The 26,526-nt window shown below is 36.7% G+C and overlaps 1 protein-coding gene across 1 annotated transcript in view; it reads left to right on the top strand.

Annotated features, from left to right (window-relative positions):
- LOC129561909 (transmembrane protease serine 11C-like) overlaps positions 1-26,526 on the top strand; it is a 76,843-nt gene that overhangs the window by 36,164 nt on the left and 14,153 nt on the right. Inside the window, exons 4-6 of the mRNA XM_055434768.2 lie at positions 9,825-9,892; positions 11,291-11,454; positions 25,975-26,013. Of these exons, the coding sequence (XP_055290743.2) occupies positions 9,825-9,892; positions 11,291-11,454; positions 25,975-26,013 (271 nt within the window). The remainder of the gene's footprint in view (positions 1-9,824; positions 9,893-11,290; positions 11,455-25,974; positions 26,014-26,526) is intronic.

The following is a 26,526-nucleotide window of genomic DNA, read 5'->3' as shown; positions in this document are numbered from 1 at the left end:
TGAGAGTTGGACTGTGAAGAAGGCTGATCGCTGAAGAATCAATGCTTTTGAACTGTGGTGTTGGAGAAGACTCTTGAGAGTCCCTTATACTGCAAGGAGATCCAACCAGTCCATTCTAAAGGAGATCAATCCTGGATGTTCATTGGAGGGACTGATGCTAAAGCTGAAACTGCAATACTTTGGCCACCTCATGTGATGAGTTGACTCACTGGAAAGGATTCTGATGCTGGGAAATGTTGGGGGTGGGAGGAGAAGGGGACGACGGAGAATGAGATGGCTGGATGGCATCACCGACTCTGTGGACATGAGTTTGAGTGTACTCCGGGAGTTGGTGATGGACAGGGAGGCCTGGCGTGCTGTGATTCATGGGGTCGCGGAGAGTCGGACACGACTGAGCGACTGATCTTATCTGATCTGATGTTGACTTTATTTTAATTTTTTGAATTTTTGGTCTTGCTTCAAATGGACTTCACAGCCCACAAAAAGAAGTGTATCCAATTTCCTTGGGAGTTTTTCTCCCTACTTTTAAGTCTTTATCCACAAAGAAATAATTTAGTACAAGGTGATGCTCAGTCACATCAGTCATGTCCAACTCTTTGCGACCCCATGGACTGTAGCCCACCAGGCTCCTCTGTCCATGGTATTCTCCAGACAAGAATACTGGAGTGGGTTGCCATTTCCTCTTCCAGAATTCGTACAAGGTAGGAGCCCAAAGATGATGCTGTGAAAGTGCTGCACTCAATATGCCAGCAAATTTCGAAAAGTCAGCAGTGGCCACAGGACTGGAAAAGGTCAGTCTTTATTCCAATCCCAAAGATAGGCAATGCCAAAGAATGCTCAAAATACCACACAATTGCACTCATCTCACACTCTAGTAAAGGCAGGCTCAAAATTCTTCAAGCCAGGCTTCAGCAATACATGAACCGTGAATTTCCAGATGTTCAAGCTGGTTTTAGAAAAGGCAGAGGAACCAGAGATCAAATTGCCAACATCCGCTGGATCATGGAAAAAGCAAGAGAGTTCCAGAAAAACATCTATTTCTGCTTCATTGACTATGCCAAAGCCTTTGACTGTGTGGATCACAACAAAATGTGGAAAATTCTGAAAGAGATGGGAATACCAGACCACCTGACCTGCCTCTTGAGAAACCTGTATGCAGGTCAGGAAGCAACAGTTAGAACTGGACATGGAACAACAGACTGGTTCCAAATAGGAAAAGGAGTACGTCAAGGTTGTATATTGTCACCCTGCTTATTTAACTTATATGCAGAGTACATCATGAGGAACGCTGGGCTGGAAGAAGCACAGGCTGGAATCAAGATTGCTGGGAGAAATATCAATAACCTCAGATATGCAGATGACACCACCCTTATGGCAGAAAGTGAAGAGGAACTCAAAGGCCTCTTGATGAAAGTGAAAGAGGAGAGCGAAAAAGTTGGCTTGAAGCTCAGCATTCAGAAAACTAAGATCACAGCATCTGGTCCCATCACTTCATGGGAAATAGATGGGGAAACAGTGGAAACAGTGTCAGACTTTATTGTTTTGGGCTCCAAAATCACTGCAGATGCTGATTGCAGCCATGAAAGTAAAAGACGCTTACTCCTTGGAAGGAAAGTTATGACCAACCTAGATAGCATATTAAAAAGCAGAGACATTACTTTGCCAACAATGGTCCATCTAGTTAAGACTATGGTTTTTCCAGTAGTCAAGTATGGATGTGAGAGTTGGACTGTGAAGAAAGCTGATCACCGAAGAATTGATGCTTTTGAACTGTGGTGTTGGAGAAGACTCTTGAGAGTCCCTTGTACTGCCAGGAGATCCAACCAGTCCATTCTAAAGGAGATCAATCCTGGGTGTTCATTGGAAAGACTGATGCTGAAGCTGAAGCTTCAATACTTTGGCCACCTCATGCAAAGAGTTGACTCACTGTCAAAGACTCTGATGCTGGGAAAGATTAGGGGCGGGAGGAGAAGGGGACGACAGAGAATGAGATGGTTGGATGGCATCACCGACTCAATGGACATGAGTCTGAGTGAACTCCGGGAGTTGGTGATGGACAGGGAGGCCTGGCGTGCTGTGATTCATGGGGTGGCAAAGAGTCGGACACGACTGAGCGACTGAACTAACTAAGTAGGAGCCCAAATGTATTTTTTTTCTCAAGTATAGAGAGCCAGTTGAGTTGGCAGTACTTATTAAATAATTCAACCAATCCCTGTGCATTAAAATGCTATCTTTTCATGAGGAGAAGAACAACATTCTTCCTTCACCAAAAAACCACTAGTGTTTCCACTGCTTCATTAAAAAAAAAAAAAATTTCTATAGAACAAAGTGTAAGAAAGAGGCAGGAGAGATTTATTTTCCAGGCTCTATACCTAAGGTTGGGAAGATATCCTGGAGAAGGGAACAGCAACCCACTCCAGTACTCTTGCCTGGAGAATCCCATGGACGGAGGAGCCTGGTAGGCTACAGTCCATGGGGTCACAAAAAGTCAGACACGACTGAGCGACTTAAAACAAAAAAAAACCTAAGCCAGCATTTCCCCAATGGCTCAGTGGTAAAGAACCCACCTGTAATGCAGAAGATAAAAGAGACAGGTTCTATCCCTGGGTCAAAAGATTCCCTGGAGGAGGGCATGGCAACACACTGTAGTATTCTTGCCTAGAAAATCCCATGGACAGAGGAAACTGGCAGGCTATAGTCCATAGGGTCACAAAGAGTTGGACATGACTGAAGGGACTGAGGAGGCACACATACCTAATCCTACTTCTCTGTAGGATTCTTCAGAATCCAACAAGATGATCTTCTAGCACTTTTATTTCAACTGGGATCTATGTCTTGAACCAAATCAAATTTCCTTCTACTTCACATTTTGTATGCATCTCTGTGTGTTTATTTATTTATTGCTCCAGATCTTTGCCTTTTGACCCTTTGGTATTTGCTCTAACTTTGTCATCCCATATCTGATGTTCAATACGTGTTTTCAAGTTCTAAATTCTGGTTTTCCAGTACTCAACCCTTAGTTTTATTTAACAAGCCCTTATACAGCTTTTTGTTTTTTTAAGAACAGTGTCTGTCACTGTTCTAAGCATAATCATCATAACAACTCATAAGCTACATGTAATTACTAGCCCCATTCACAAAATGCTTGACGTAGGAAATATTGCCAACACCTGCAGTGAATCTCATCCAAGTCTTATGGCATCCAGTGTAATTACTGGGGGACAGTCACCAATCACATAAGCATGGAGTGGCCACATGACTGACCTTAACTGTTTAGTCTGTAGCCCCTCCAGAGGTGAAACTGATACACCCTGACCAGGGCCCCAGACAAACAAAAGCAAGCATCACTCACAGACCACTGGGTTAACTTGAAGTCTGGTGTGGCCCAAAATCTCAGGTTTATAAGACACTTCTCAGGCAGGATAATCCAAGGTCCAAAGGTTATCTCTCAGAAGCCGCTCAAGGGTCTCTCTTTTCCTTTGGAATGTACAAAGTTCCTACGCCTACTGAGTTAACTCTTTACTGCACAGATGCCTTCTAGAACTTATACATCTCACAGGAAAATTAACACTATTACATGAGGAAGAGGGTCAGGGCCCTTAAATGATAATGAATGCATCATGAACATCAGCGCTGGAAGTTTGTGGCAGAGGAGGATAAATTGGTATTATGGGATCAGAATCCAGTGTGTGGAAAATTTTGCATTAGACATGCAAAATTCTTTTAAAGTTTCAGTTTTTTCTTTTTTTTTAAATGTAACTGACATTTAACACTTTCAACGTTGTGTTGGTTCCAGGTGCATAACAAGATTCCATGTATATATATATATTGTGAAATGTTCACCACAATAGGTCTGTTTAAGATCCATCAGTATTTACACATATTTCATTTACATGTATTTCAGTAAATGGTCAAATGGAAGTTCCCTTGTACTGGGAACATATTTGATAAGGCAGTATATAAAATCATAAATATACCATTACATATTTTCTCTTATAATGGAAATCATACAAAATAAACTATATAAGAATTTCTGTGTTTGAGAACTCAAACCTGTAGTCCTTAAACAGTGAGTACACAGGTACAAACATGAAATAAACCTAGATCTTCCCTAATATGAACTACATTTTTCCAAATAAAATTTTAATGTTAATTTGAAAAATAAATAAAATAAAATGCCATTCTTTTGTATCCTAAGTCCCTATATAAACCTGGGATCTATTTTTGGATTCTATATTGAGTGCCACATTAATTGTATACCATCTTTTTCTCATAGCTTCTTTTCAACAGTCTTTTATCCTTTTATTTACAAGTATGATTCTTTTTAAATAATAGATAACTAGGTTTTAATTTTGAATGCAATTTGATAGATTCTTTAATAACACAGTTTTATCGATTCTCATTAATTGTAGCAGGTAATATACCTGATGTCACTTTTTCAGTAGACTTTAAGTAAATAATATATTTTTTTAGTTTCTTTTCCTTATTCTTGCTGATTTTCATTGTTTTTCATTCTATGTTTTTCTTCTTGAAAATTTCAATGTACTTAGTTAATAGTTATCTTTCCTGAAACTCAGTAAGATGAATATTTGTCTATTATTAAAAAAATTATTAACCCTATCAAGATGTTATTTTCCTTACCTAAACCCTAATCCAAGAATAGGAGGCCTTTGACATACTTTCACGTTTCTTCTCTCTTCACATTCCTATTCCCCACTGATAGGGCTTTGAAGCATTGTTTCCTCTCCTCTTCTGCCCGCCTTTCCTATTCCTAATAAGTAGGTTTGCTGAGATAGCACTGCAACTGCTGAAGCATTGTTAGCCTGTTTCTTAAAGTACACTGTCTCTGCTGCAAGCATTTCAATTTTACATTCATTGTATTTCACACACACCCCTCAGGTTTCATTGCTCGATTTGTTCTCTCTCCTCTTCATCTCCCCCTCTATAAAGACTCCAATTTTGGTTTAGATTTTGCTTTCCTAGAAACCTTAGTCATATATTTTTCTCTATTGAGATATGTGAATGCTATGCTACTGAATTTTCAAGTATCCGTAGGTATCTTTCTTTTAATCTAAAGAAAGATTATGTCCTGACCGGGAATAGGATTGTTGAATTGTCAGTTTTTTCTCTCAGGTATGAGGCTATTATTCCACCAGCTTCCATGTTCAAATGTTCTAGATGAAATTGATTCTATTTCCTCTATTAATATATTTTAACTGTCGCAATGACAAGGAAGAAAAGAGGAATGAGTTGTTTTCTTTCCTTTTCCTGAGATCAAAGAAAATAAAGAGAACAGTGAGCAGGCCTGAACATTCCTAGATTTTTTATTTATTTTTTTACTTTAACTTCTCCTAACTTTGCATGTCTGTAAGCAAGTTTGCTTTTCTGCCTCCTAACTTTGCAGGAGCTATTTTCCTTTGATTCTGCTAAATACAGCCTGTATCTGCTGTCTACCCTTACAACACCCATCCTCTTGCAGTTGCATATCAGAAAGTAGGCCACAGAGCCACTGAACTGCCAGGACTCAATTATTGGGTTACTGACACCAGCCGATGACTGTTTTTGACAAATCCTGACACTTTGGTCCTCATCACTGACTCCTGAATGTGAGCCTTCAACTGATATAAGCCCCTAGACTCTTCATGGAGGGGTGCACAGTTGTTGAGGCATGAGCTTACTGTATTCCCCTCTCAGCCAGCTGAGAATTAAAGCCACTTTTCTATTTCCTACAAACCCTGTCTCCATAATTTTTATTCAGCTTCAGTGGTCAGAGAAGCCAAGATTTTGGCCAACAATATAACTTCAGTATGGAAGTTGGTAGAAGTATTTCTCTGTATCTAAAATTTGAAAATATTCCTCTGATATATCAAATCTGCCTGAAACTCAGTCTGTCTCTTTGAATATGCAGATTTTGATCTTTATTTAATTCAGAACCTCTTTTTCCTGCTACTTATATTACTATAATTTTTTCTCTCTTTAAGATTCTATTATTCATAGCCACTTTTGGAATCATGATCTAAGTGTTTTGTTTCTCTTTGCTTTCTTCTTTTTAAATTTTACTGTTTTAAAGTAGAGTATATATTATTTTTGGCCTTTTAGACCACGAATTTGTATCTCAAGAATGGCACTCATCTTTTTAAATCAACTCACTAAATATTTTAACTTGAAAAGTGTGCTTCTTAATATTATATCATCTTTTTTTTTTACCTACCTGAATGTTGGCATTAGTGCTTTTTTTGTCGTTGTTGTTTAGGTTGCTGTTTCCTCCAGAAGTTCTGTTTTGTTGAGCACCTAATCTGTTATTTCCTTTCTCTGGCTGCTGGGTTTCCTTATTTATGTTATCATTTTTCCTTGTTGGTATATTCAGGCCACTGCCTTGTTATTGGAGACAATCCTACAAGATAGAAAGTAAGATGTTCTTAAATCCTATAGGCTGAAATTGGGGCAGCAGGCCTCCTGCCTCACCAAGGACCCAAGAGGAAGTCTTTCAGCTTCCCACTTTCTACCCAGTACTCTCCCAGCAACAGGAGCAAAAAAGCTTCAGCCCCCTTTGCAGTTCCTTCATGACCTCTGTTGGTCCATGGAGACACAGTCTTATGGTCCGGTATCAAACTTATCCCTGGATATTCACAAACCTCTGTCAGCCGAGATCTTCCCAGGGCCTGTTATGATTCTGTCCTTGCACAGGACTCTCAGATTATTCTCTAGGTTCTTCCCTGACCCACGGAAAACAAAGTTTTTCATCACCTTCCTGTTTGTAGGACTTCTATAAAACCCAATCACACCTGCCCCCCAGGAGTGGCAGATTAGAATAGAGAACTGAAGAAAAATACAGGATAGTTTAGTTACCATGTTGTCAGGATTCCTCCATTCATTATATTTAAGAATAACCTCCAAATTTATTAACAAATACAAATTTATCCAAATAGGCTCTCTGTAATGGCATTGCTATTTACCAGGGCAACCTCAACTTACACACTCTCCCTTACTCACTTTACTTGAGTCACAGCTTTACTTCTCTCCCTCAAATATTAATCTCATTTTTATCTGGGATTATATCACCTGCTGTTCACACCATCTAGAATATTCTTCTCCCCTTGATTATCAACTTTGCATCTTTCAGGTCTCAATCAAATGTCTTAAAAAGAATCTTATTTTATCATTCAAACAGTATCCCCTGAGTCACTCCATTATGTTATTTTGCATTTTCAATATCACCTAACACTATCTCAAGTTATCATATATATACATTTATTTCTTTATATGCTTCTTATTTCTCTCCATTGAATCTCCTAGAAAGTATGGATCTATCTAATTAATTTGTACTTTTATTTCAACAGATATTATTGAATAAATGAATATTTCTAATTGCTTTGGAGCCAGAAAAATAAGATATATTAAATCTCTGCAACCACAATAATAAGTGACTGTTTTAGAAGGACTATCTTTGCCAAAATAAAAGCTATGGACAGTGCAAATTTTGTCTTGTACTCTGAGAAGATCCTTTCGTAATAAATTATCCATTAGGTTAAATCCAGAACAACTGAGAAAATGACTCTTACATAAAATTTCTCTGAGAGATTTCCATGTATACTGCTTTGAACCCACCAGTAGCACATAACTGAAAGATCAGGGAAAATGGACTGCAGTCCAGATGTGAAAAAAGAGCTTCCATAGTACAAAAATAAATTAGAAACATTTCTTCCTTCTGGAGACACCTCTGTTTAGTGGCATTGGTATTCACAAGAAGTCTGAACATGGAAGATAAACATTTGAACGTTTGAATTTACTTCTCCAAAATAGAAAAATATTCTTTCCTTTCATACTGTTAGGAAGGAAGCAAATATTTTTGCCTCACTTTGTCACACAATTTATTGATTTAAGAATATTTGTGTATTTTGGAGACTAATTCTTTGTCAGTTGTTTCATTTGCTATTAGTTTCTCCCATTCTGAAGGCTGTCTTTTCACCTTGCTTATAGTTTCCTTTGCTGTGCTGAAGCTTTTAATTTTAATTAGGTCCCATTTGTTTCTTTTTGCTTTTATTTCCAGTATTCTGGGAGGTGGGTCATGGAGGATCCGGCTGTGATTTATGTCAGAGAGCGTTTTGCCTATATTCTCCTCTAGGAGTTTTATACTTTCTGGTCTTACATTTAGATCTTTAATCCATTTTGAGTTTATTTTTGTGTATGGTGTTAGGAAGTGTTCTAGTTTCATTCTTTTACAAGTGGCTGACCAGTTTTCCCAGCACCACTTGTTAAAGAGACTGTCTTTTCTCCATTTTATATTCTTGCCTCCTTTGTTAAAGATAAGGTGTCCATGGGTGTGTGGATTTATCTCTGGGCTTTCTATTTTGTTCCATTGATCTATATTTCTGTCTTTATGCCAGTACCATAATAGCGAGGACATGGAAGCAACCTAGATGTCCATCTGCAGACGAATGGATAAGAAAGCTTTGGTACATATACGCAATGGAGTATTCAGTTCAGTTCAGTTCAGTCACTCAGTCGTGTCCGACTCTCCGCGACCCCATGAATCACAGCACGCCAGGCCTCCCTGTCCATCACCAACTCCCGGAGTTCACTCAAACTCATGTCCACAGAGTCGGTGATGCCATCCAGCCATCTCATTCTCTGTTGTCCCCTTCTCCTCCCACCCACAACCTTTCCCAGCATTAGAGTCTTTTCCAGTGAGTCAACTCGTCACATGAGGTGGCCAAAGTATTGGAGTTTCAGCTTTAGCATCAGTCCTTCCAATGAACACCCAGCCATTAAAAAGAATACATCTGAATCAGTTCTAATGAGGTGGATGAAACTGGAGCCTATTATACAGAGTGAAGTAAGCCAGAAAGAAAAACACCAATACAGTATCAGTTCAGTTCAGTTCAGTTCAGTCGCTCAGTCGTGTCCGACTCTCCGCGACCCCATGAATCACAGCACGCCAGGCCTCCCTGTCCATCACCAACTCCCGGAGTTCACTCAAACTCATGTCCACAGAGTCGGTGATGCCATCCAGCCATCTCATTCTCCGTCGTCCCCTTCTCCTCCCGCCCCCAACCTTTCCCAGCATCAGTCTTTTCCAGTGAGTCAACTCGTTGCATGAGGTGGCCAAAGTATACTAACGCATATATATGGAATTTAGAAAGATGGTAATGATAACCCTGTATGCGAGACAGCAAAAGAGGCACAGGTGTATAGAAGAGTCTTTGGGACTCTGTGGGAGAGGGTGAGAGTGGGATGATTTGGGAGAATGGCATTGAAACATGTATATTATCAAATGTGAAACGAATCACCAGTCCAGGTTCGATGCAGGATACAGGATGCTCGGGGCTGGTGTGTGGGGATGACCCAGAGGGAAGATAAGAGGAGGAGGGAGGTGGGAGGGGGGTTCAAGAAGGGGAACACATGTACACCCGGGGCGGATTCATGTCAACGTATGGCAAAACCAACCAATATAATATTGTAAGGTAATTAGCCTCCAATAAAAATAAAATAAATAAAAATTTAATAAAAGAATATTTGTGAATTAGTTGAGCCAGTATAAAGGTAATTTTAAAAAAAATACATGTTTCACACACATTGCATCTCTTTTTTAAATGAGATCCAGAGAAATTGGAACACTATGGATTTGATGACATTAAGTAATTATTTAATTCCTAGGATGTGGGTAGTAGTAAAATTAAACTGATTTGGTCATTTATCGATATTTGGTGAAGCTGACTGATGAGTACATCAGGTTCATTTTTCTTTCTATACTTTCACATATATTTGAAGTTCTCCACAATGAAAATTAAAAACTAAGTCATTATTCATTTTACTTTTAACAGATAAATGAAACATTTCATGGATCCAGACTGAGAAGACAGTATGTCAAATCCCATGTTGTCCAAGTAAGGTATGTAAAACAACCTGAAATGCACAAAAAATAAAGTTTTCCTTTGCCTTCATATCGTATATTTAACAGAATATCTTTGTATATTATATAATCAAAAGGTTAAATCTAGGCCTTCAAAACCACTAGCGGTTTCAAATGTAAAAATTATATTCAAGGTCTCCTGGAAAATTATTAAACTAGAACCAAGAGTTCCAGCTCATGGAGAGTATCAGGCAAGGGTTAATGGATTTGTTTTTCATTTGAAGGCACAAAGCCAAAGAGAAAATTTTAAATGAGGTGATGATTTCAATATAAGAAAGAACGGATAAGATAAGAGAACCAGGTACAGAAGGACACAGGAGGAGCTAATATCTCAAAAATATATATCATCTTACCTGATATGACCTGACTTCTCTCTGACTTCATCTCATACCCTCATCCTCGTATAACAGTTGATATACAAGCAGATCTGCTGTTATTCCTCCAATAAACACGCCAAAATTGTTCCCATCACAGGGCTGTCAAAGTACAAATTACACCGGACCAAACTGAACAGACAAGGAAGACAATGTTCAAGTCTTTTGCAACAGAGAAGAGAAGCCAGAACTGTTTAAACTCCCCTGAAACAAAGCACCATAGGGTTTATAAAGGCTGGGGTGAGAAAGAGATCTTAGGCCATCTGTGTTTGTGATTGGCTTTGCCAAAAAAAAAGTAAACTTTTCACATATTCACAGTTAGAGTACTTGACCCAGTCTTGCAACTGTGCCTCCACCAATAAAGAAAAAAAAAACAACTATAAATGATTCTCTCATTTTTACCTGTTATATTTCATTTCATTTCATTATTTGCTATTGGCTCTTCCTACAAGGTCCATAGTGCATTTATGAAACATAGATACATTTATGTTAGTAAATAATTGTACCATAACATTCTGAGATTTTTCAAAACACCTCCATATACATTATCTTATGTGGTGTTTACAACAGCCCAGTAAATGACATTATCATCCCCATTATAGAGATGGAGAAGGAAACGGCAACCCACTCCAGTATTCTGGCCTGGAAAATTCCATGGACAGAGGAGCCAGGCAGGCTACAATCCATAGGGTCACAAAGAGTCAGACACGACTGAACGACTGAGCATGCACACATTATAGAGATGAACAGTAGGAGTGCAGTACTCCTTGCTATAGTCAGTGAACTGGCAAATGGTTGATCTAGAATACAAAGTCAGTTCCCATGAGTCTAAATCACTCTCTCTTTACTGTTTCACCATGCCGACAAAGTGCCATTTTCACTCCCTTTAAAGGAGCTGAAAAACTGCCAAGAACTCTGCTAACCAAAGGATAGAATGACTCCACTAAAAATGATAGAGACTCCGTAATAAAGTATAATTTCTTTGTCTTTTTCTGTTTTGCAGCCGAGCCAAAGGAAAGGTGATAATACACACCGTGCTTAAGTTTAAATCTTATTATACAAATACTTCTGCAAAATTTCGAGATAAGATCGAAACCATTTTACGTCAGAAGCTAAAGGGCAAAACTGGGTCATTATGTATAGATTCTTCTTCATTTAGATTTTCAGGTAAGTCTTTTTATGTATGGGGCAGAATAATTTTCACCTTTTAATTTGAGTGTGGTGCTTTATTGTGCAATTGAAAACAATACTGCTCTCTTTAATTATCATTTAATAGATAATGGCAATTACTTTTAACCACTGTTAAAGTAATTAAGATCTATGTTAATCAATTTTTAATATAATATCATTCCTTTGTTCTTGAAATCAAACTTTACTTAATGATAGATTTTTTAAAAAAAAAGCTATCATGGTCACAAATTATCATGGTCCCAAATTAACATGGTCCCAAATATGAGTCCCAAGTTTTCTTTGAGTGGACCCAAATATCAGGGTGCCAAAGAGTCCTGTTTCTTTACTATGTGAGCTCATGTTTTTAGCAGATGAGTTTCCAAAAATATATTCTTGGTGGTGAATTTTCTATAAGCTGGAGAGCTGCTTTATTTCTCTGTGGTTTTGTTTTTGAGATCATTAAAGGTTGGATAAGCTATGTGAGAAGGAAGGCTCTATGACAGAGCATCTAATAGTACCCACGGAGAGTCACACTGGGTTCCAAGTTTTCTTTGCAAAACAAGGCAATCTTAAACTCAAACTCTTATGGCTTGTTCTGTGGGTCATGATTTCTCCCTAAGTTCTTTTGGATGTCTCAAGAATCTAGACTCCCAAATTCCAGAAATTGAGTTTAAATCTCCTTAACAGCAAATTTATTTCTTGATAAGCCTTTAATGGACTTCATTTCTTTCACTCCTATATATAATGTAATTCTTATTCTTGGTCATGTGACAATATTGTGGAAGACAGTTTCTAAAAGACAGGGACACACATTCTCCATTCCCAGGATAATCAGTGTTTCTCTGGTCTTGATGAAAGTACAGCCAACGCCTGGCACATCTAAGCTAGGCTATCAGTTCTCTGCTACAACAAATATGATCAAGGGGAAAAAAAGTATCCCAGCCTACATGAGGGACTAAATGTTTGTGGAAAAAAATCTACTCCAAGTGTTCATTTGTCTGGAATAGCAAAAGGATCAAAAAGCAAAACCTGAATATGCTTCTCCTGGATAAAAAGCTGTCATGTTGTTGAAATGTGACTCTCCTCAGGTTATATTAGATGCTCTTTTGTAGAGCCTTCCTTCTCACATATCTTATCCAATCTCTGACGAGCTCAAAAAAAAAAAAATCACAGAGAAATAAAGCAGTTCTCCAATTTATAGAGAATTCACCATCAAGGACATATTTATGGAAACTTATCTGCTAAAAACATGAGCTCACATAGTAAAGAAACAGCATTATATTCCTGGTATTCCTCCAGACTTTAAGAACATTACATAGGATCCCAGGAAAATGAACTTTCTGAAGGTATTTTCTAGGTTTATGGCTTTTCTCTGTAGTTTTATTTATTACAGTGCATCCTACACGTTTCTTAAGAGTAGTGACTGGTAAGTGCAATACACTTAAGTACATACGGTGCTTTGGTACTGTCTTAGCCTCTACCTGTTGCCTAGAAACTCCCTCTCTCTCCTCCCATCACCTCTCATCAGAAGCTAGATGTCTCATGAAACTGACTGGGCGTTCACAGGTGCAGGATCAAACTCAGAAGCCAACTGGGCTAGTCCTCCAAAATCACAATGAAGTGACTTAACACAAAGCTCACATTCAAGACAGTTCTTACTTAAAGAGATTATGAATATTCACTGGTCACCACATAAATGGGTCTCTGGCTCAGGGATTTACAAAAGCTTATTTAGGTAGTCAAGGTTACTGTCATAGCATCTTATTGAATAATCTGACCTTATTGCTGCCTCGTTAGTTGGGTTGCCTAGCACCTGCTAAGTATGTCAAGGTTGTGGATTTCATTTTCATACAAGCTGCTAACACAGAGGAAAAAGACATCACTGACCAGTGCTCTAAGCTACAATGAATTGCTGAATACAATATCCAGTGTTCCTATATTATTATGCTTAGGAGAGTGCATGTAGAATAACTATATGCATAAACTCTGAGTCATCTGGATGATATCTTAGGTGCATAAAAGTTTCATCAAACAAAAGCCACCTAGGATTTTTGAGCTTAATCCCCTTCCAGAACCCCAAGTGAGAAAGGCTGATGGCAAGTTTGGCACATATGTGTTCTAGCAAACATTGTTATCCCCAGATTTAAGATGTAAAGAATGCCTTAATTACTAAGAACTGTGAACATAATATGTAATTTAATTTCCCACTCACTCATGAATTCCAAGAAAATGACACTTGCAACTACTGTCCTAGGTACTAACAGTCAGTATTTATGGTGTATTCTTCAGTGAGAGATCAACATTTTCTCCATCAATTATAAACTTCCTAGATCAGAGGATTTTCAAATTGACCAATGAGCGTAAAACCTAGAAAACAACATATAGTTTTCCCCTGCCCATGATAGAATAGTTTTCTGAAAAAACTCTCAGATGGCTTCAAACCCCTAAATTTATATTCACTTATGCTTTATGCTTAAACAATATTACATTCTTTTAAAATTAGAGATGATAACCTCAATAATTATAATTAGTTAACACAATTTTTCTTTTATAATGTCCTTTGTAAATTATAAGGTCATGCTTATATGATCTTGTTGTTTCATAGCTTAAGAATCAAAACAGAACATACATATGATACTTCTGCTCATGTAATTAAAATTTTAATGCAAAGAAAGAAAAAACAAGTAAAGCATTGCAAGTGATATATCACCCAGCAAGTTGATCTCACAATATGATGCACTTGACTATCACTGCCGTAAACTATTAAGCCAAGAGCTAAGAAGAAAATGTAATGCTAGATGTACCAATTACACAACTGCAAGGATGACCATATTGTGTTTCTCTCCTGGAAGCTCTGGAAGGAAAAATCAAAATCAATTTTTGTAAAAACACAAAAATAGCCTCATAAGCTGAAGTGAGATTTTTAATAAAATGCCTTATAAAGTTGAATGCTCATGACTTTAATGGGCATACTTAAGGATATGACTGTAACTTGTTTTAAAAAGTAATTATTATTTCCGGCAGAAAAATGCCTTGTACATACTGCTATACTTAACCATCCACTGATTAAGCATGAAAAATGTTTTAAATACTTATGCTAAATCATAATTGGTTAAAGTAAAAACTCAAATTATGTAGAACTAATAGAAATTCATACAAAAAGATGGTCATCCTGACCCACTATTAACAGTTTTACAAGAAGAATGAAACTCTGGTCTTGCACTCATTTGTGAGTAACTGGCTAATGCTGAGATATAAATCATGTTAGTAGAACACACCTTTTTCCTGTGGCTTGATCCTGAGATGCTGCATAGGTTCATTTGTAATACATTTTAAGCAACTTTGTCCAATAATTCTTAGATAATTTCTAGAGGACATTTTTTCAAAGTATGTTGCCTCCCACAGTGTCCTTTCTCAACCAAGAACCAATCTTCAGCTCCACAAACATGTTTTATCTGCAAAGCATCTCTTCAAATAGTCTCAGTAGTATAAGACCTTGACCACAGACAATTCTTTGAAATGTCTTTCTAAATAGGCAAATTTCCTTCTGCTGCTGCTGCTAAGTCGCTTCAGTTGTGTCCGACTCTGTGCAACCCCATAGACGGCAGCCCTCCAGGCTCCCCCTGTCCCTGGGATCCTGAAGAGTTAATATTTCATCTTTTTAACAAAACATAAAAATTCTCTTTAAAATTATATTTTTACAAAAATCTTTCTCAAACCTGCCACCTCTTCTTTGACATTACTATGGACATCCACTAATTTAGAGTGGATATTGTAGTGCCCTCAGAGCATTTAGGGAATGAAGAGGTATTAATGCCTTCACCAAATAAACCCCAATATTGGAGTTTTGAGCTCTCATATTTGTTCATTTTCATACTTCAATGTCAAGTCAAATTCTTGCTGTCACTTTTATTTTCTCTGTTCTTTCTCCTATTTTCTTCAATTTCATTTCAAATATGTTAAAATATTTTATAGTAACTTCTATATTAAAATTGGAAAAATGAAATAGCCTTTCAATTAAGGTGTGTTGAGCTTCCTTATTTAGTTACATAAGCTTTAGTGAGCTGATATTTTCTATATATCTTTTGATATAGCTTTTGACTTCTCAGATACCCTTGTTTCCTGATTGTTGACTTTATTGCAGAGAATATGTTTCCAGGTTTACCAAGAGATATGGAGCACTATTCCTGCTGGCAATTCAAAATGTCTTTCAATAAAACCAGGAATTTGTTTCAGATAATATTTATTTTTCAAATGCAAGTTTGAAATATATGTTATTGAATAATACAGCTATTAGATATTGTCCAGATATTTAAAAGAATTTAAAACTTATTAATAGTCATTTCATTAAAAGACTCATTATCAATAGGGCCCACAAGAGACACTGCCACAAAATTATCCATGAGCTAAGAATGATCTTCCAAATGAATCATCCTTATTTTCTAATCTCTAAAAAGGAAAAAAACATAATTTACAAATAGTTATTTTTGATAGTTAACACTAAGTTTAAATGATTAATGCTAAAACACTACATCTAGTGAGCCAATTCAGTTACTTGCCTGAACTGTTAGGTTAACTAGAATGACTGACACTCTAGATCAAAAGAGGCATCCTATTAGCTGACCAGACCCCACAGATTTTTTTAGTGAAGTTCTAAATTCATCTTGCCAATTTCGATCCAGTATACCTGAGGTGAATCCTGAATTTCTGCCCTGTGCTATCTCCATCATATCTTTCCCGTGATACTTCTTGTGACTGAATTCCCAATCTGCTTCTCTATTCTGTATTGTACAACCATTTCTATTTTAGTAATTTGTGGGTTTTACATTTTCATTCTCAAGCTAAAGTTTCTCTTAGAAACTTAGCCATTTGGACTGGTGTCCTAATAGCTATGATAGCTCTTGTCACCTACCCATAAAATTACTGGAATCTTGTACTCATGGCTTCCCAGGTGACACAGTAGTAAAAGAACCTGCGTGCTAATGCAGGAGACACAAAAGTCATGGATTTGATCCCTAGGTTGGGAAGATCCCCTGGAGAAGGAAATAGCAACCCACTCCAGTATTCTTGCCTGGAAAGTTTCATGGACAGAGCAACCTGGCAGGCTATAGTTCACGCGGTCACAAAGAGTCAGGCACAACTGAGCTCACAATCCTTGTACATATGCAAACCTGGTTTAACACCTGCAAACCAGACACTACTGTCCTGACTAAAGTCTGGCATTATTCATCTGAGGTTATATGATGGTAAATTTTGTGCCAACTTGACTGTGCCATTCCACGTGCCCAGATATCTGTTTAAACATTATTCCTGGCTTCTGTGAGGATATTTTCAGAAGACATCAGCATTTGAATTGGTGGACTGAGCATTTGAATTGATGGACTAACTTATTGCCCTCCCCAATATGGGTGAGCATAATCCAATCCATTGAGGGCCTAAACAGAGCAAAAGGATAGAGGAAGAATGAATTCTCTCTGTATGGCTGATTGAATTGGAGCATTGGTTTTCTCCTGCCCTCAGACTGGCAGTGAATTTCTCAGGTCTTTGACTGGAATGACAGCACTCTCTTGGTCTCCAGCTAGCAAATGGCATATTGTGGGATTTCTCAGCCTCCATAATTGCCTGTGAGCTAATTCCTCATAATATATATGTTTCTGTAGAGAACTCTGACTAATACAGACTGCCAGAGAGCACTGGAAGCTACCATCAAGCCCAAATAGTTCAGATTTATTATGGGCTTTTGGAAATCCCACTTGCCTGACATACTCCTAAGAGTCCAACTGTGCATCTAGAGCAACTCTCCTATCTCTTTTCAAGTCTGTCCTGGCTGCCTTTCATTTCCCAGGAACTTAAACCTTTGAAGCCACAGAATTCCACATGCTCAGTTTGAGTGTATTATAATATAATAAATATTAAAAGTGATTAGTTTTAGGTTAAAGTTTTAGGTTATGCTTTGGTAGTTATAAAGGGTCCATTAAAATCGTGATTCATGGGGTCGCAGAGATTCGGACACGACTGAGCGACTGAACTAAACTGAAAATCCATTAAATCATGAAAGACGGGTAGTCAAAGCTCTCTTTTCTAAAATTTTTATCTGATAATATTGTGTAAGATAAACTAGTGGGGAGAGTCTTCAAGCAAAGAGATCAGTTAGGAAAGAATTGCAACTGTCCAAGTGTGAAGAATTAAAAACCTGAAATATAATAGTGAAAATAATATTAGAAATAATAAATATGTCAAAGAGATTATGTTTATAGAATTGACAGAACTGGATATGACTGGATATGAGACACAACAGTGAAAGGAATGGAATACAACATCCAAGTTTTAAGTCTGAGTAATCAGTGAGATGATAACTTCATTGAGAACAGATGAAAAGGTAGGAGAAAAAAAGGTTTCTAAATATTCAATAAAGGATACATAATGTTACCTTCTAAGAAGATGGAGTGGTTACACTTTTTTCATATTTCTCTCACTAAATACAGTTTAGACTCCTAAGTATTACAAATATAACAGATATAAGAAGAGTCCAGACTGGCTAGTGACCTCAGGGCCCAACAGCATGGTGAGACTCACGGGTTTGTTTTATATATCCTGAAATTGGAACTGAAGAGGCCAGCAGTCCCAAAACTTCCAAGGGTACAGGAGAAATCATCTTTACATATTAAAAGACTCAATTAGATAGCAATTGTCTCCAAATTGATATACAAGATCATATTTTTTAGGAAAAAATATGGGAGGAAATCTTTGGCATCTAGGTAGAATTCTTTAGACTTGACACCAAAAGCACGTTTCATAAGAAGAAAAAATAATGAATTGGGCCTCATCAATGTTCAAATTTTTCTCTGTGCAATATAACCTGTTAAGAGGAGGAAAAGACAAACTACACACTTGGAATAAATATTTGCACCTACACATCAAATAACTAGAGTCTAGAATATAAAAAGAACTATCAAGACTCAGTGAGAAAACAAACAATCCATTTAGAAAATGGAGAAAAAACATGAAGATACATTTGACCAAAAGGAATACAGAGATGGCAAATAAGCACATGAACAGATGCTCAATATTGTTAGCCATTAAGGAAATACAACTTAAAACTGCAATGAGATATTGCTACACACTTATGAGATAGCTAACAAATTCTAGCAAGAATGAGGAGAAGCTGAATCACTCATGCAATGCCTGTGGGAATGTAAAATGGTATATTCACTCTGGAAAACTCTTTGGTAATTTCTCAAAATAAGCAAGCATGCAACTACCATATAACCCAGCAGTGGCACTCCTTGTCATTATCTCAGACAAATAGTGAGTTATGTTCAAATAAAAACTTATGTATGAATGTTTATAAAAGCTTTATTCCTAATAGCCAAAAGCTGAAACAACCTAGGTATCCTTCAACAAGTAATGGTTAAATAAACTCAGGTACATCATGACATGGAATACTTCTCAACAAAAAAAAGAAATTGAATACTTAAAGAAGCCAGTCCAAAAAGTTACATCCTGTATGTTTCTATTTATATGAATTAATGAATGTCACATTCTTGAAGTGACAAAATTACAGAAAGGGAAACAAATTAGTGTTTGCAGGGACTAAGAAGGGAATAGAGTGGGAGAAAACAGGTGTGGCTATAAAAGAGCAATGTGACAAATTCTTGTGGTGATGGAAATGTTCTGTAATTTAGCACCATCAATGTCAATATCCTGGCTATGATACTGTAGTATAGTTTTGAAGATGTTAACCTTTACAACATCTTTGCAAGATATTACCTTTGGTAGAAATTGGGTACCAGAGTATATAAGTGGTGTTTATTGCATCTGCATCTGAATGCACTATTATAACAAAATGATCATTTTTTAATTGCACTGATGAGTTTGGCTTCTATCTCTCATGTTCCTAGATCTCTGAGTTGCTGCATAACAAATATTATTTAAATGAGTCATAGTATGAGTTTTGATTCATAAAAAGACATAAAAAGTCTTATGAATAAAAAGTCTTTTATAAAAAGACATTCATAAAAAGTCTTGATAAAAAAATACTTTTTTTAATGTCTTTGAAAAATTTGGACATCTTTTCAAACTAGCATAATGGATTACTCCTACTAAAACATAGTAATATTTTATCTTCCATTCCAAAAGGCTGAAACCTTTTGACATTCATAAACACTTTATGTAAGATTGTGAAGGTACTAAAATTATGTGCAAAGCCAGTTTTTATTTTTTATTACTGATAAGTTGCATATGATTCTTTAATGCCTGCATTAAATAGCTGACAGTACCATATACTAAATGCCACTTTTAATGTTTTCTTCCTCTTAAATTGATTTCTGTTTCTGATAAAATATGCATTGAAGAGCCTTTATTAAAGCTCATAATGTGAGATAAAATCAATAAGGAACAAGATAAGGCATTAAAAATATTAAAAGCTTTTTTTAAAAAAAAGAAAAATCTTTCTCAAGTCTGTCAATTCAGGCCACAAAGAAACTTAAAAATGTCAGAAATTTCTCCCAAACCAATTTTTCTATTATTTTAAAATAGAGTGCATTGTTTGTCTCCTATGTAGAATTTCCAAAGAAACACGCGAGTCCTACATGTTCTGAGTAAGAAAAAAATAGTTGTGGTTTGTCTATAATGATAGCTCACTTGTTCAACTTCAAAAACCATGTAATTGTCATGGATTTACTCATAAGTAATGCATAAAATAAGTCTATAAATTATGTCATAGTTGTAATTGAATGTATTAATCACTGCCTGAATATTATTTCTCTGTATTTTTTTAATATATACAGTTCCCAGAATAATTTTTACTTTAGGAAAGATATATTTAAAATAAGAAACTTGAAATAAGTTTCAGAAAAAAAGTTTAGTTTGTTCAGAATGAACAAGTGAATATTACCAGGTGATGGTTATTTTGAATCAAAAACTACTCTATCCAAATTGGCAAGGCAATATGAAGCTAAGGAATTATTTGAGAAGAGGGAGATAAGCAAGAAAGCTTCATGCAGAAGCTACATCTCAAGATGAATCTTAAAGAAATAAATGCACAGCAAAGGAAACTATAAGTAAGGTGAAAAGACAGCCTTCAGAATGGGAGAAAATAATAGCAAATGAAGAAACTGATAAAGGATTAATCTCCAAATTATACAAGCAGCTCCTGCAGCTCAATTCCAGAAAAATAAATGACCCAATCAAAAAATGGGCCAAAGAACTAAACAGACATTTCTCCAAAGAAGACATAAAGATGGCTAACAAACACATGAAAAAATGCTCAACATCCCTCATAATCAGAGAGATGCAAATCAAAACCACAATGAGATACCATTTCACACCAGTCAGAATGGCAGCTATCCAAAAGTCTACATGCAATAAATGCTGGAGAGGATGTGGAGAGAAAGGAACCCTCTTACACTGTTGGTGGGAATGCAAACTAGTACAGCCACTATGGAGAACAGTGTGGAGATTCCTCAAAAAATTGGAAATAGAACTGCCATATGATCCAGCAATCGCACTCCTGGGCATACACACTGAGGAAACCAGAATTGAAAGAGACACGTGTACTCCAATGTTCATTGCAGCACTGTTTATAATAGCCAGGACGTGGAAGCAACCTAGATGTCCATCTGCAGACGAATGGATAAGAAAGCTTTGGTACATATACACAATGGAGTATTATTCAGCCATTAAAAAGAATACATTTGAATCAGTTCTAATGAGGTGGATGAAACTGGAGCCTATTATACAGAGTGAAGTAAGCCAGAAAGAAAAACACCAATACAGTATACTAACACATATATATGGAATTTAGAAAGATGCAAATGATAACCCTGTATACGAGACAGCAAAAGAGACACAGATGTATAGAACAGTCTTTGGGACTCTATGGGAGAGGGTGAGGGTGGGATGATTTGGGAGAATGGCATTGAAACACGTATGTTGTCATATGTGAAACGAATCACTAGTTCAGGGTCAATGCATGTTATAGGATGCTCGGGGCTGGCATGCGGGGATGACCCAAAGGGAGGATAAAGGGAGGAGGGAGGTGGGAGGGGAGTTCAGGAGGGGGAACTTATGTAAACCCGGGGCAAATTCATATCAATGTATGGCAAAACCAACCAATATAATATTGTAAAATAATTTGCCTCCAATAAAAAATAATTACCTAAAAAAAATAAATAAATAAATGGGTATGAAATGAAAGAAATCCACAAAGCCATTCTCTGTGGGATGCAACATGAGAGCTGCAGCATCAAAATGCAAACTACACAAAGTGTCTAGGTATGTGGGAGAGCCAGACTAGAAACTCTCCAAACTGAAAATGATAATCGTAAATATGAACTTCCTGTCCAACATTATCCATTGAGTCCTTCATCAACATAATTGTCTAAAGATACTTCTTAGTACATGTACTGTCCTCTCTCCATTACAGCAATCTTTTATATTGCTTCAAAAACAAAACCAAGTAACTGGAGAAGCATTTGTAATATCCAAATAAAAATAGATGCTTCCTATCTTTCATATTTCCTTCAATGAATAGTTCTACCTTTCAAGCTACCACCTGTGTATACATCTGGCTATTTAATTAATTTATAAATAATTATTTAAATATAAATAAAATATTTTTAAATTTTATCTTCAGAGTCAGAATTGCAAACATGTCAAAGATCTGTACTGTGAATAACTAATCTACATCACTTTGATAGTATTGCAAATGATATATAATATCAAACCACAGAGATAATTTTCAGTCTATTAGAAACATAAAGAAAAGGATTTATTGAGGCTAAATATGCAGCCAAGGGAGAAGGCAATGGCAAGCCACTCTGGTACTATTGCCTAGAAAATCCCATGGATGGAGGAGCCTGGTAGGCTGCAGTCCATGGGGTCGCTAAGGGTCGGACATGACTGAGTGACTTCACTTTTCACTTTCACACACCGGAGAAGGAAATGGCAACCCACTCCAGTGTTGCCTGGAGAATCCCAGGGATGGGGGAGCCTGGTGGGCGTCCATCTGTGGGGTCACACAGAGTCGGACACGACTGAAGTGACTTAGCAGCAGCATGCAGCCAAGTGACTATTCAAAACCTTCAGTGAGTGAATGAGGGATTCAGATTTTGTTCAACCACAATCCAGGTCCATGCTCTGTTGCTTTGCCTTTCAATGTAGATCAGTCATATTAATGCTCCCGAGTAGATTTTTGGTGAATATATTGTGAATAAACTTACATGGTAGGAGATGATCATTTCTGTGTCAAAAAATAATTTTATTTGTAGCAGTACCTTGTTCATTAAGTCCCTGTATGTTTAAAGGTTTTCAGAAATTTACTACATGAATATTTTAAAATAGCTCGTAAAATGCACTTTGTAAGATAATTCAGCTGATCTCCTCTATATTTTTACTGTTGTAACCCTAGGAAAACTATCTGAAAAGTAGGGTTAATCAATTAACATTGGATTCATGTAAAATAATAACTCTACCTGCATTCCTGCTTAGTAGCTCAGGCTCCTCTGTCCATGGGGATTCTCCCCCAGGTAAGAATGGCAGGTTGCCATACCCTCCTCCAGGTGATCTTCCCAACCCAGGGATCAAAGCCAGGTCTCCCGAATTGCAGGTGGATTCTTTACATCTGAGCCACCAGGAAAACCCAATAAATTCACCTAAGTGGAGTTAAAGCCCATGGTATATGTAAAATTTATATTATAAATGTATCCACTGCTACTGTAAAATTCTTCCTTATTGGAACCATATAGCTCAGTTTTCATTATTATTATGCTTCAGACTTCTTTCTTAAGAAATAAAATATTCACTGGATAGCAGACTTTTAGAGTTCTCATTCTTACCAGTGCATCCAAAGTTGCATTTCTTACTTCCTAACCTCAAAAAGACACCAAATATGAAATAATAGTCATAGATTTGTAACACTTCATGGATTTGCAATGCTACAGAGCCAAAAGTCCATTTAGAGAGCACTTATGAAAGTGAAAAAGTAAAAGTGTTAGTTGATCAGTCATGTCTGACTCTTTTGTGATCCATGGACTGTAGCCCACAGGGCTCCTCTGTCCATGGAATTCTTCAGGCAAGAATACTGGAGTGGGTGGCCATTCCCTTCTCCAGGAGATCCTAATCTTCAGTAGTAAGTGAATTAAGCCATTTTGCTCCTGTAAAATTAATTATTTGACTCCTCCCAAAAAGAATGTTTATTGTCAACTGTTCCCATTCTCCCCATCATCTCTCTGTGCTAGGTGCATCCAATTTTCTATGCATACATCCAACATAGCACTTATCACATGATGTTATCTATTTAATTGTACATCTCTTCCACAGCACTCCAAGTTCATTGAGAACAGGGTCCATGTCTCTCCTTTGATTCCATTCCCATTGGAGAAGACCAATGCTAAAATTAGCTGAGCTGCTTTTTAAAACTGCTTTGTCATATTATTCTTTGCTGGAATCTCCTCCTTAGCAAGGGCAATACCGTTGTTTTTTGTCACTTCCTTTATGTGGTACACTGTAAACACATTATCTCAGGTTACAGCACTGACTCCCTGATTCATAGGTAAATCCATAGGAGTCCCAGCCCTCAAGTGTGAGCCAGGGGCTCACAGGGTCAGGATAGAAACACAAACAGCCATAGCAGTGACTCAGTCAAAAACAATGATGACTTCAGTCATTTCCCCATTCATCATCCTGTCTTCCACCTACCCAAGATATACTTGTTATTTTAAGCTCTAAAATAATACAGCTATTAAAAGTAAGTTCTAATTTAAAGACATTTCTTCTTTTTAGAAATTCATGCATCAATAAAGAAAACCTCAAAGAAAGAAGAAAGTCTGTCAATAAATTAGGGTTTCTAAACGATTAATTCTTAAGACATAGGAATTAACCTTTTTCCAATTGAATTATGGGAATTTAATTATTTCCCAAAATATTAATACAGTTTGATATATTTTACCAATCACATAAAGCTCAAAATCAAACTGCACAAGTATAATGTTAAGTAAAAATTAGTTTCTGGAAAGCAGTCATAAAGGATTAGATGGAAATATGCCATCTGTTTAAGTAGGTGTGGCTCATACTTACTCATAATCCATCTAACTGCTGAATTGCTCCTGCCTTTTTGTTCAGGCAGGTTGACTTTCTGGTAAAGAATTCTTTTGTCTCCCTGATTCGTTGTGCAACCTAATATAAGAGTGTAATTGTCATTGGCATATATAACTGGATACTCCCTCTGGATTTATAGACATCAAGAGCACAATAAAAAATGAACCTACTTTGGTATTTATACTATTTAACTCATAGAACACCTGGATTTATTTTTTTTTTTTTGAAGAGCAATTCCTAAGAAGAAATGCCTCATAGGCTTACAGTTCTCTGCATCTGAAACTTGGGACATAATTGTAATTCATTTACTCACCTCCTCACACAGTTTACACATGAATTAAACAGGTTTGCAATTTTGCAGGAATTGGAGAGGCATAGCAAAATTATCTGGAGTAAATCTTACTCTAGAATATTCTCTAGATATCTAGGAATGAGTAGGAAATTATTATTAAAATATATTTTTATCCAAAATGAATGAGAAGTGGAATGGAACACTTAACTGAATGTTCTGAATAATGGAAACTTACTATACAAAATGTATTAATTTCTAAATGAGCAAACTACAGCAAAATGCATGTAACACCAAAAAATTCACTAAATGTAACAACATATCACTGTTTCCTGGTTACAAGCATTATTTTTTCTGTTATATAGTTATTTTAGTGTTATAACCTGTTTTCTCAAAAAGCAGAGCCTGAGACACAGACTTGCATGCAGTAACTGGTTAGAGAAAGAATAAAGCTCAGAAAGAGTAAAACGGGGAGAGGAAGTTGACCATTACTAGCAGCAACCCTGGCTTCATCTCACTGGCTGTTTTGAATTTTATTTCCCCTGTGATTAACAGGGGAAACATTTTTGTATCAACTCTCATCCTATTCTGGCTCTAACAGAGTTACTGCCTCTATCTCCTATTGTCCATCTGGGAATGTCCAGTGGTTTTCTTCTAGCAGAAACTGAAAAGTCCTAGGTACTGACTTGAGAAAGTCATTTGTTACTCCTGAGATGAGCAGATCCAAATCTGTGTGGAATTGGTAACCATACTGTGGCCAGGATAATTGGGCCAAGAGCATTCAAAGTGGCACCAAAAAAGGGGGTTAAATGCATTTAGTATTTGGTTGATTTGTATTCAAGATGTGGTGAAAGATCACCATTTTTCATATATTTTAGTATTTTTGAGGACCCAGACTTATTACTCAAATAACTTGTAATGGGGAACTTGAGAGTCTTTTTAGAAACGGAATAATAAATACTAAGATTTTATTACTCTCTATGCCAACCTACGAACATAGAAATCACATAGTCAAGACTGACTAAAATTATTATGCCTATAGAATGTGTTCTCCAAAACAAAATAGTTAATATTTTTTAAATGTGTTCATAAATCTAACTATGTCCATTTTCTTCTCCCTTGACATTTAGATATTGCAATGCCAATAGCAGAAAATCTTCTCCATACATGTAAGTTCATTAATAGATATTTTCTAGTAAAAAAATTTCGATGGCAAAAAAAAAGAAGTTTCACTTGAGAGTTGAAGTGGATTGCATAAAGGGGCAATGGGAAGCCTTCTTTTAAAAACTGTATGAAGGTGATTGTACTTGGTCTTACATTGACTGATACCATGGATTTAAAATGAGGAACACATTATCTCATGCCATAATGGCAGAAGGGATCTAAGCAGTGATAATTAAAAAACTCAGAATCTAAACGAAGCTACACATTAGTTTTGAGCCCCAGGTCTCCCACTTACTAACTGGATGAATTCACATGGGTTACCTAACTTCTCAGACTTTCAGTTTCAAGGTACTGTGATGATAAATGGAGGTACAAGTAAGTACTTAAAAAGAGTACACATTCCTAGTGAGCACTCAGAAGATGTCAGCTATTTGCATTTTCTATTCTGCCAATGAAAACTTCAGGCCTAAGAGCTCGCTATAGAATTCTGATCCTAGAAGCCAAGTCCATTAGTGTGC

This window comes from Moschus berezovskii, chromosome 5, assembly GCF_049115385.1.
Source record: "Moschus berezovskii isolate FMDL1 chromosome 5, NW_MosBer_1.0, whole genome shotgun sequence".
Classification (NCBI taxonomy): Eukaryota; Metazoa; Chordata; class Mammalia; order Artiodactyla; family Moschidae; genus Moschus; species Moschus berezovskii.
The sequence above is the reverse complement of the archived record's forward strand: the minus strand, read 5'-3'. Positions and strand labels throughout refer to the sequence as shown.